General features: G+C 33.9%; 2 protein-coding genes across 2 annotated transcripts in view; one reads left to right on the plus strand and one right to left on the minus strand.

Annotated features, from left to right (window-relative positions):
* The window catches only part of LOC116337173 (protein sickie), a 246,185-nt gene that overhangs the window by 215,380 nt on the left and 18,292 nt on the right, over positions 1–12,513 (minus strand). The gene's annotated exons all lie outside the window — the stretch shown is intronic.
* Positions 6,475–9,503, plus strand: LOC116337175 (probable RNA helicase armi). Its single transcript, XM_031761555.1, has 6 exons — positions 6,475–7,338; positions 7,399–7,776; positions 7,850–8,442; positions 8,512–8,784; positions 8,852–9,147; positions 9,224–9,503. The coding sequence occupies exons 1-6, from the start codon at positions 6,636–6,638 to the stop codon at positions 9,345–9,347; spliced, it is 2,367 nt and encodes a 788-aa protein (XP_031617415.1). The 5' UTR covers positions 6,475–6,635; the 3' UTR covers positions 9,348–9,503.

A 12,513-nucleotide genomic window follows, 5' to 3' on the forward strand; every position in this document is an offset into this window, starting at 1 on the left:
TACTTCACTTTTATTTCGATATTAAAACATTTTAAATTATTTTTGTCACTTTGAAATTCAGATGGGATTTGCTGCGGGCTACGGATTGGCTGTATTGTCTTACGTTCAAGTCTACTATGTGTGCGAAGTTGGTGAAAATGTTCAGGTAAGAGTTTGATGAGTTTTATTTAAAAAATCGTAATTCTTAACTAAAATTTGGTTTCAAGGATAATGGTTTCGATGAAATGTTGTTCAATACTCGCTGGTACAATTTGCCGTTGCATTATCAAAAGGATATTTTACATTTAATTAACCGAAAACAAGGGCGTCGCCAGAGGGGGGCAGGGGGGGCGGCAGCCCCCCCCTGAGCAAATTGTCCTCGATTTTTAAAATGCCAGACATCAAAAAAATTTTTTTAGAGAACCGATGAACTAATAATCGAAAGAGCTATTTCACATTTCAAATTTTACTCATTTTTTTTTTTTGAAAAATCGATGACATCAGTTCGTTGGATCATTTAGAGTCTGTTTGTAATTATATAAACATTTGTTACTGAATTTATCAAACTAACGTCTCAAAACCAGAGCATTTCTATTTTTAAAAAACATTTCGAAATGCTTGTTACCGGATTGGACACACTAGCAAAAGAAGGAAACCGCGAAACACGAACGAGAGCCTTCCAGCTACATTGTTCCGCTACAAAACCAATATTTATTATTTGTGTTTTTATAATTGCGAAATATTCTGCTATGATTGAACCCATTGTAAATGCGCTACAATCTAAAAATCTGGATCTTTTCTCATGCTCGATGCATATAAAAACTATTTTAAGTGTTTTGAATGACCATAGGACAAATGTAGATTCTGGTATCAAAGATCTTTTGGACAGTACTGAAAAATTCGCCAATAATATCGGTGTGGAACTTTGTATACCCAGAGTTACAACTCGACAAGTACATCGATCAAACCAACCCTCATCGAGTCCCTCTGATTATTGGAAAATATCTCTATTAATACCATACCTCGATTCACTTATAGCGAAAATATTCCGGCATTCTCACTGTTAAGCCTACATCCATCCAACATGCTCAAAATGACTAACGATGAAATGATCTCAAGTATAAATAATTTTGCTGAATTCTACAGAGTAGAGAATGTGGAGAATGAAATAGAGTTGTGGCGTACAATGTGGGAAGAAAAAAAGCTGACCAGTGAAAAACTCGAAAAATTAGAATTGTGCGATGTTATTCGAGAAGCAAACACTTTTTTTCCTACGATTAAACAAGTTCTATTGATAGCGTTAGCCCTTCCTTGCACCACATGTACAATAGAACGTTCATTTAGTACACTGAGAAGAGTGAAAACGTGGCTCCGCACAACAATGCTCGCAAACCGTCTCACAGGTAGCTAACTGTGTAACAATAAATATGAATAACACTCTAAAGTTTAATTCATTACAGGTCTTTGCATGTTAAGCATTCACCGCGAGCTTGTAAAAGAAAATAAAAACAAGATATTGAACGAAGTTTTGGAAAAGTTCGCATCAGATACAAGAAAAATATTGCTAAAATAAGAAAACATAAATGCATAATATAATATGTATTTTATATCTATAATATATATATATATCGATTTTTTGAAAAATGTCATCGTTTTTTGAAAAAAATGTCCTCGTTTTTTGAAAAAAATGTCCTCGTTTTTTAACTGACTTGCCCCCCCCAACCGAATTCTTGGCGACGCCCCTGACCGAAAACAAAACGCAGTTTGTCTTCAGGTTGGACCATTCGGCATTGTGAATCGTGAGCTATTCAAGATTGTAAGTGGATAAAGTCTTAAAAGTAAATACTGGTGTTCATTTCTTTTATATAATGCCGCTCAAATCAAATCTGTCACACTTTTGTCTCCTTTCAAATCAATTTCCTACGCAGTGACTTATTTTTTATGAAAAATGTCCGATAATTTTGTATTTATGTTTTTCAGATTTCAAACAAGGTCTACACGTTTATAATGTTTTTGAAGAATTTTTTTGCATGAATTTAAAGCTACAACAGTTAAACCTCTATCACATGGTGACGCATAAAATGTCCACTATCTCAAGATGTTCACATGTTTTACTAAGTTTGGTTTTTCCCTTTCCACTATTTGGAGGTTTCATGCAATTTTTCAAAATAACTGCTGCTCACTTGAATCTTAAATGAAGTTATCTTTGCCTTTTCAATCAATCAACATGAATTCGGTTTTTTCTATGACTCACTTGATTTTGAAGTGCAATGACCGCAGCATTGATTTCGAAATATGAATCTGGGAATTTTTATTATTCATAATGTGAAAATATGAATTCATGAGAATTCACATATCCGCTATATTGATTAAAATTTTTACGCAAATTGCGGCTCACCGATAAGAGATACGACATATACCAAAATTAAATGTTAATGTAAATGGAGTTAGTTCAATTTGAAATTTTCTTTGCATTGAACATTCTAATAAAATTATTCGAAAAGTGAACATGCTTCTTAAAATAAAAATCTGTTTCGCACTGATTGTGCTAACGTTGTGTTTGATTTCAATTGAAACGATCTACGGCAAGCCAACCGACGAAGAAGATTCTGATATTAATTCATTTGATACTAGTAACGACAGAGTGAAGCGTGAACATGGCGATTGCGAAAACCGGAAGTTTGGATGTAACGATGGTAATTGCTGGGAACAGTGTGAATCTTTCACTCAAACAAGATTTGGGGATGACCTTGTCAGTGGATCAAGTTTCTCTTCCCGACAGTCCCATACTGGTTGTAGCTCGAACGATGAGTGTAAAAAAATTTGAATAAAAATTTGTTCTGTGAATTAAATCACTTGTCCAAATTATATCATTTGGCCTATTCAAATATTATCTATTATAAATATTCAAACATGTAGAACATTTTTTACTAGGGACTCGAAAGTTGAAAAAAAAAACTTCACATAAACACAGTTTTGTATGAGTTGAAAATATAATGGCAAATATTTCAGAATTTACGTGGTTATTCAGATAAAATGCTCGTATAAAATACTTTCGAGCCCCTAGATTTTTTAGATACAGACATTTTTAAAGTTTGTAAAAATGAAACAAGTGTTAACTTTATCCCTTTTAAATAAAACTCATATACTGCACTAGTAAAATTGTAATGCATTTTAGTGAATTTAAATAAAGTCTGAAGTTCAATTTAAAAACATTTACACTGGCTTGCGGTTTTTATCGATCGAAAATTAGTCGATTTTATTCAATTAAAAGTGATGGTATATAAAACTTAAAGTGTTCCAACAAACGTACTTCGTTTGATCAAATTGTTGCTAGATAAGGACCGCTGTTTTTTGAAAAAATATTTCCATCATTCATCAATAAATGATGGAAGGAATTGAGAGTTTCGTACCTTATAGGGATGTAACATCATGAGTTTTCGACTTCCAGAACACTTTGGACCAGATCAGATCCACCTGCTTCTCAAGATTCGCTCACTCAGTTTACTTTATAGTATCATGTGAGATGAAGCGAGATCAAATGAGCTGGAAGTGAATCTTCAGAAGCAGGTGGATCCGATCTGATCCAAGGTGTTCTAGTTCTAGTATTATCACTCGATTACATTCTGGATTTTTAGTCCGAATTTCTGTTTTAATCTTATCTTTTTCATTGAACATTGACCTTATTTATAATATTTGACTCATTATCTCACAACAAATAATACGTCATCATGAATAATAAAAAAAACAGATTCGCATTTCCAAATAAATGCTGCGGTCATCAGTGAGTTATATAAAAAACTGATTTCATATATTGACGATTGTTTATTTGAAAAAGCAAAGATTACTTCATTTAAGATTCTAGGAATTCGGTGTGAAAATCATCAACGTTTTCTATACATCGACTATTTGAAATAAAGAATAATCTGAAAAACAATTGTTGAAAATCGACAAAAATTCCAATCATTGAAATGACTGTTTTCTTAAAAACTGGAATTTTTCTTATCTTGATCCATTGAATTGATTTTTATATTTGTAAAAGGTAGATTCGTAGAACTGAAAAAGGAACCTTTGCATTATGTGTACGTCGGTAAAAAGTAACCACCACACAAGTTATCAAAATAACTAGTGAACATTTCATCAACTTTGAAAAATTAATCGACGCTTTAACATTAGCTTTATTAGTAAAATTTAGCAGTTTTATAAATTCGCCTCCAAGTAGGCAGCAGTTGTACGTGTGTAATATTTTCTGTGGATTCTGTTCATATTTTTTGTCTATTAAATTTATTCCTTTTCTAAAGTCTTACATTTAATCAATGTTCTACTGGCATTATCTATTTTGTCTTTTGCCTATCTTAAATAAAGTATATATTCTTTGTTTTTTTTTTTGTTTTTTTTTTGCAATCAATGCACTTTTTTCTATAACTCACTTATGACGGTAGCATTGGTTCAGAAATGCGCATTTTCTGGGAATTTTTATTATTTGACGTTGTGGAAATATAGGTAAAATATTATAAATAAACGTGTAACCAACTAATGCATATCAGTAAAGTGTGAAAGGTCTGTGTTTAATGAAGAAGATAAGATCAAAACAGAGATTCCGACTGAAAATCCTGAATGCAATCGAATGATAACACAAGCAAAATAGACAAATTGCATCGATCAGTTGTTCTTTCATCGCATAATCAATTAAAATCGAATATTATTCTCATTGATCTTGGATTTTCCCTGTGTATGTATACTATTTTTTTACTCTTGAACAATGTCAAAAGGTGTCTATTTAAATGCACCCGCAAACTAACTCGAATTAGTTCAATTTGCAATTTTGTTTGCATTATACATTCTAATAACATTATTCGTGCGGTGAAAATGCTTTTTAAAGTAAAATTCTGTTTCGCACTGATTGTGTTAACGTTGTGCTTGATTTCCATTGAAACAGTCCACGGCAAACCAACGAGCGGAGAACTCAAAGAAGCCTCTGATATTGAATCGTTTGATTTTAGTAACGAAAGAGTTAAGCGTCAGTATGAGGATTGCGGAAACCGGAAATTTGGATGTAGCAATGGTTTTTGTTGGGAACGGTGTGAATCTTTCACTCAATCAACAAATGAGAATGGCTATTCCAGGTCATCAAGTTCCTCTTCCCGACGGTCATATACGGGTTGTAACTCGAACGATGAATGCCGATGATTTTTTACTAAACATTTGTTTTGTGAAGTAGTACAAAGAAATTTTTTTAGATACAGAATTTTTTTAAGCCTGCACAAATGACACAATTGTTAACAATTCTCCTTTTAATTAAAACTCGCAGAAATTAAATGCAATATTATGATGCTGTTTAGCTTTACAGTGAAATTGTAATTGAATTTTGATGAATTTAAATAAAGATTAGTTTGCTAGCCAAAATACTTTTTAATCTTCTTGATGAGCAAAAAAAAATGCTATTTACACACAATGGACGTAGCGCCAAGCGCCTATCACTGAATTTTGAAGCAAATTTGATACTTCAACATATTTACGTTTCAACAAAATACGAATTTATTGCAATGCAGTAGTCAATGCAAAAATAGCTGCGAAAATAGTCAATTAGTTTTTTGGTTTTTTTTTTAAGTTTTGGTCTGGTTTTAACTTTATACGAATGATGCTACAATCAAGCGCGGGTCATTTTGTATCACTGACATTCGACGCTTGACTTTTTCATAAATTCCGGGAACAAAAAAATAATACCTACAGCTGTAAGAAAAAAAAAACAATTTAAAATCGACAATAAGTGTGTCCTGACAAATCGAAAACGGTTTCAGATTGATCGTCCAGTAAAAGTGCTGCAACATTCGCACCAACTACATTAATACCCGTACAACATCACTTGTACCACAAACAGCAGATTTCAATGTCGAACATTATGTGAGAATATACAAGCAAACAAACGACGACTGAATTTATTATTATTTTGGTGTGTGCCTGTATGTCTGCGTTTATATTCAAATCGGTTACAGTGTGAACGGGTAGACGTTGAGCTATCGCAAGATTTACAAGCAAGCCTTCGGTCCAGCCGAATGTATAGTCGAAAGTGAGGAATGTTCATAGGATATTTGTTTGAACATGATCAGAAAACGCCGTTGCAAAAATCTAATATAAATTGTTCTTATTTAGATGGTCAACTTTATACTTTATGGCAAAGTAGCCGATCCAATTTCGTTTTATCGCATTCTCATGATGTTGATGAAATTCTCAGAAACAATGAAATTTGATTCGTCTTATGGAATTATAACCAATTTGTTTGTGTTCGTGTTTATACAGGAAAGAACGTTGACAAATTCAAAGCATAAGAGAGGAATATTTATGATTCTTGGTACAATGTTTGCTTGGTTATTTCTGCAACATTATACACAAAGTGTGAAATGTGTGCAGTTGTTTTGGTGGAAATATCACGCGCATACAAGATCGTCACTGCATACAATAAACGAAATCGGTTGAATGTTGAACGCTATCTGTTCAATGAACAGTATTCGAAGAGACACCGACGTGTTTGGACGCAGACGTGTTGTTGTGCATAAGATTCTGTTTTGTAAAAATTGCCCGACCAAAATAATCGATGGCAAAATAATAACCAAGTGAATGTGGTGAATCCAAACAGCAATTAAACAACATCGAAAATGGCATCAAACACTTTGAACGATGAATCATGGATCGCAGAATTTTATCAACAACTTTCATCTGGTATTCATGTGTCCGACAATTTGTTCATCGAATTTGATCGCACGCAAAGTGATAAATCATGCTTAATTTTCGTTCAAAACCACACATCGCAACACCAACGATTGATGTCCGTGCATATCGATTTGCCGACAGTCAAATTACGCGAGGAATTGCCAATACAAATAGAATCAAAAAGTGATATAATACTCAATGTCGATGCGGCCTATATTCCGAATAAGTTCTGTTCGGTTGCAAAAGTGTCTTTCAATTTCGAAAATAGTAAAATTGTGCGGCGATCAATTCGAATTACTTATCGTCAAAAAGGACCGGTCATTCCACGAAGCGATTACGATGCTCCGATTGAATTCATTGAATTGATGTCTGACCATCAAATGCATCACGACCAATTGGTGGCCATTTTGGATTGTCAAATATCCACGATGCATGACAACTACGCACATTTTTTTCATTCGTTGTTGTATTTAGAGGAAGTGGGACAGTTACAAGACTTTAAAAATAAATACAGTCAAACCAGAGCGGTATTCAATGACACCGATCGTCGTCGAGAAAATGGAAGAGACATTCGAACAAAATATCCACGGGGTATTTACGATTTGCAAGTGAGCGAACTGTTTGAGACACGTCCTTCGCTTAAAATTGGTAATCGATATGAATCTGTGGAAAATCTTGAACAAAAAATTAATTCGTTCATATTTTCAGGTGACAAAGTTATTGCGCGTGCACATTCTACGCTGACAAAATACGAAGGCATTATTATCAAAATGAAAGACGATGACTTGCTGATTATACAGTTTGGTGATGATTTCGTCAACACATTCAATCATCTAGATTATTTTGTGGACTTTTCTGTATCACGTTCAACCATCATTCGGCAACATTTTGCTATCGATTTGGCTGTTGAATTATTTGGCATCGAGTTTCTTATGCCAAATGGTGTCAGTTTGCGTGAAAAAAATCGCACAAATGTGCACATGAATAGATGGTTCAATGGCAATTTGAATTATCATCAACAAAAGGCAGTGAAACAAGTTCTACGAGGCAATTTACTGAATCCATACATCATTGTCGGTCCACCAGGTAATTAATTTTTTTTGTTTAAAATTTCGTTGAAATTTTCAATTTTAAAATCAAATTGTAACACTTGTTCAAGGAACGGGAAAAACCACAACGCTCCAAGAAATCGTTTTACAAATAGCGACCATATTCATGGACAGCAAAATTTTGATCATTACTCAAAGCAACAGTGCCGCCAATCTCATAACCGAGCGTCTGGTTCAGGAAAATTGGGAAGATTCGCTTAATTTAATACGTTTGATTTCGTTCAATTACAAAAATCGTCAAGATCGTCAAAATGCTGCACACCACATGATACCGAGTGCGATTCGCGATTATTGTAAAGGCATCGACGATTTGGAGCCGGACAGAGAGATGCGATTCATCGAACGATTGGAACTAATAAAGAAATTTCGTGTTGTGATTGGTACATCATCAACGATTGCACAATTGCTGGAAGGACACAATCTTCGGAATCACTTCACACATGCCATAATCGATGAAGCTGGTCAGTGCACCGAAATAGACGTACTTGTGCCGATGGTGCTTGTTGGCAAAGTGGGTCAAATCATAATGGCAGGTGACCCAAATCAAATGCCACCTCTCGTCATTAATAAACACGCAAATGATCGTGGATTATCGATTTCAATGCTCAGCCGTCTTATCGAATGTTATGCGGAATTCGATGAGGTAAGAACATTTCACATTTTCATCTTCAAATTTTGCAAACTAAATCATGTTTTTTTTTTTTTGGATTAGGATAATGGTTTATGTTTGATTTCAAAATTGGTCAATAATTACCGTTCGTTACCGTCAATTTTGGATTATTGCAACACACTTTTCTACAAGTCAGAACTGATTCCAATGATTCATGAACGAGACAGTGACGAAGCCAGAATATTGAAACACATGGTCGGCATTTTTCCGGACATTGAAAACGCTGGCGATTATGGAATACATTTTGTAAATGTTGAAGATGGTCACAATCAAAAGAAGGAAACTTCATGGTTCAACATTGAAGAAGTTCAGGTGGTAAGTTGTGATTTTGTTTTTGATCGATTTGAAATTAGATATATGAATTATTTGATTTAATTAACAGATGAGACAAATTGTCGTAAGTCTGCTGGGAAAACTGAAGGCTTTTGGATTAAATGGGGAAGAAATTGGTATCATAACACCGTATGCCATGCAATCACGAGCTCTGAAAAAGTGCTTCGAAAGCATTTCAGATGACATAAGAATTGGTACAGTGGAAGACTTTCAAGGCTTAGAACGACAAATAATTTTGATATCGACGGTTCGAACATGCCAAGCCGCTGCCATAATCGACACAACCAGAAGATTGGGCTTCGTTAAATGTCCAAAACGTATCAACGTAGCTATGTCACGCGCACGGTAACTATCAGAAATCATATCGCAACAAATTAATTGGATGGCACATTTTAAATCAATAACTTTTAAATCATTTCAGTGCAATGGTAATTGTAGTCGGAAAAGCAGAGCTACTGTCACGCGATATGCATTGGAAGAACTTGATCGAAGGATGCAAACAGCAGAATACGTACCGAACCATGAATGGACGAAAACCTTACTAAAACTCATGGCGAATTTCAATTGCTATTAAACTACGTTTCCTAATGATTCACAGCACTTTTTTAATGATTTGAAAGCAAACACAAATTCTGAATTAAAACATATTGAATAGACAAAAGTATGAAAAACTATTAAAATACGTAATAAAAAACATTTGCGCCGACTTTACATCCACTTTTATCGGAATGAATTTTTTTTTGTCGTTTTCATTTTTCAATTGAAAGAGTTTCTGACCCTGAAAAAATAGTGGTATATTGAACGTAACCATTAGTTGACATTCATCATAAAATACAAGCAATTCAAGAAAACAGATACAGACATTTAGATACAGACATTTTTTGAGCCTGTAAAAATGACACAATTGTTAACTTTTCCCCTTTTAAATAAAACTCGCAGAAATTAAGTGCAAAATTATGACATGTTGCAGCTTTACAGTAAAATTGAATTTTAATGAATGTGAGTAAAGGTTATTTTGCTTAAAACCATGCTTGAAAAAAAAGTTCATAAATTTATCGTTTTTCTCACACAGTCTCTTGACCCAGAAGCTACTCATTACTTTAACAACATAAAGTACAAGAACTTCAAGAAAAAAAAATTAAACTAATAAAGAAAAAAGTTGGAATTTATTTCATTCAATTTCATTGAAGGAGTTCATCTGAGCACTCAAAGCGAGCATTAAAAACACACTTGAAAAATGTGAATGAAATAAAATATAAATAACTTCAAAATGATTATAACATCAAAAAACTGTTATAAAACAAGCATGTATAAAATGGAATCGGAATGAATGATTACAAGGCGTCTAAGACAATGTTGCAAATGTAGTATAGTTATGATGCAACTCATGGCTCATGTTCATGTGAGTTTTTCTACATCTGCGAAAAACGTGAATTGCTCGCTCTGTTGCATTCGAAATTTATTCGACGTAAGATGATGTTGAATTATTAAAAAGCATTTTGAGTGAAGCAATAGCCATTCAGATGTAGGTTGTTACATGAGATACTTTCAAACTTGCAATATACAGGAAATATGGCATATCTTTTTTTAATGATGGAGCAAAATTATTCATTCCGTTTCCTTTTCACTCACAGCAAATCGTATCCGGTGACGTCAAAGATGTACAATATTTGATAGCAATTTGCAATTTGTAGCAATAAATTCGTTTTTTTTTTTCTTTTAAATGTCTTCTCTTCAGCAAATGTATAAATAACGCATAAAGTTTGATTCACAATGGTGTATCATCATCAGGCATGATCCCATGTAAACGATGGGGGTGAATAGTAATCGGTACATGTACTTGCAGTTTTCAGTTCTTTCACTTCAAATTATTACGACCAGCAAAATAAAATTCGGGGTGGAGATAAGGAAGAATACAAAAAGAGATGCCAAAAATGGACTCATTCAAAATTCGGGAAAGATAACAACAACAATAACATCAACATAATACAATAGAAATAAGCTGAACCTTTTATAAGCACATAACGTTTATCTCTATTTTTCACAACTTATTACGGAATCACATCGACAGTTTATATCTTTGCAGTTGCGACGCATTTATTATGTGTATTGCTATTTAGCCGTTGACCAAGAATGGCATCAAAGATATAGGAATGTCAATATAGTAAGCGCATCCGTTCTTGCTGTTTTTTTTTCTTTTTCTTTTTTTGCTTTTTCAAATGTTGCTGATAATAATGAATTGAGGCGAAAAGGAAAAATTCCCATTTCAAAATCGCCAAATGGAAAATTGAAGCGGAAAAAGCAATAACGGATTTGTGTTCGTTGAATACAAATGAATGAATTTCACCACACACACACAGACTGTTGCCACACCATTGCCGCTCAACAATATATCCGGCACAGCAATGTGACAAGTGTGTGATTGCCAACGAGGGGAGAGAGAGGGAAGCGACCAATGTGTTTCTGACTGAGTGGCTAGCGTGCTGGATGCTGGTTGTATTTTACCGAGAAGATTTTCTCATAAAAATATCTACATGTTAACGAATTTTTCAATGGACAAACATTTCAAATAAATGAAATGATCAATAAACTTCAATATGAAAATCAAATTGTTCATAGAAAATACAGCATATCGTTGTTTTTGTAAATTTCAAAAAATGTATATCTCTCTCACTCCAAGCATACTTTTAACTTGTTTTTCGTCAAAAATTCCTATAGTTTGGGCAAGAAAAGTGCAAAAATACTTCTCGAACCAGCAAATTCCAAGTGTCTGTCGTTTAATTTTCACCGAAGAGCACCGAGCGAGCGAAAAAACTCATATTAAATGGATGCAGCTTCTTGTAATCATGTATCAAGATCTATTTACGGATGCTCCGTGTTTACTTGTACTCACAAGTGTTCGAATGTGCTTTTGTCATGAATACGGTGTTTGAATTATGTCGAGATGAGACAGGCTTTTAAAGTTCAAATGCTATCATTGTCACAAAACAAGCAACGACGACGCTTTTTTCCGCAATGAAATAGAGATGCCATACTACATTTTCCGCATCCCAAAAAATATTATTCAATACAATGCAAATCGTTGTGTAATATGTTGAAATTTATTCCATAATCCAGTCGTTTATTTGTATTATTCATAGAGAATATGTACATATATTCACGGTGGCGGATGTTATTTTCTTTAGATTAGAGAAAAGAGGAGCGAGCAAAAATATGTGACTGTGGCACATCCGTGAAAAAGAAAAGAAGATGTTTTCGGTGTACATTACCACGATGTTTCTTTTTCGGCGAATTCAAAAGCAAACACACAACACTTGTGTGTACCCGGTTTGACATATCAAACGACCAATGTCTTTTTTTGCGGATGCGGCAACCAATGTCTTGTCTCAAGTTCTTTGACTTCAAAACTACGACGGAGATGCGCTTTTTTCGGTACTTGCTATCTACCTCTTCGTAGTGTATTTATTAAATATATGTTTTGCATTCAATGTGTCGCCTGTGCACACTATTTTGAACTTGAACTTTTCAAGAAGTCGTTTGATAAAATCGAAACAATGAACATAACTAAACAATATATATAGAAAAGTTTAGCCATGCAAAATGTCCGCTTCGTATCAAAGAAAGTTTCTTATTCCAACGGATTTCTGAGATTGTTGAACAACAACATTTCTATCAACTTCTAAAACCGGTCGCTTTATATGAAAATGTAGA

This window comes from Contarinia nasturtii, unplaced genomic scaffold, assembly GCF_009176525.2.
Source record: "Contarinia nasturtii isolate CC-2019 unplaced genomic scaffold, AAFC_CNas_1.1 Cnas_scaffold_220, whole genome shotgun sequence".
Taxonomy (NCBI): Eukaryota; Metazoa; Arthropoda; class Insecta; order Diptera; family Cecidomyiidae; genus Contarinia; species Contarinia nasturtii.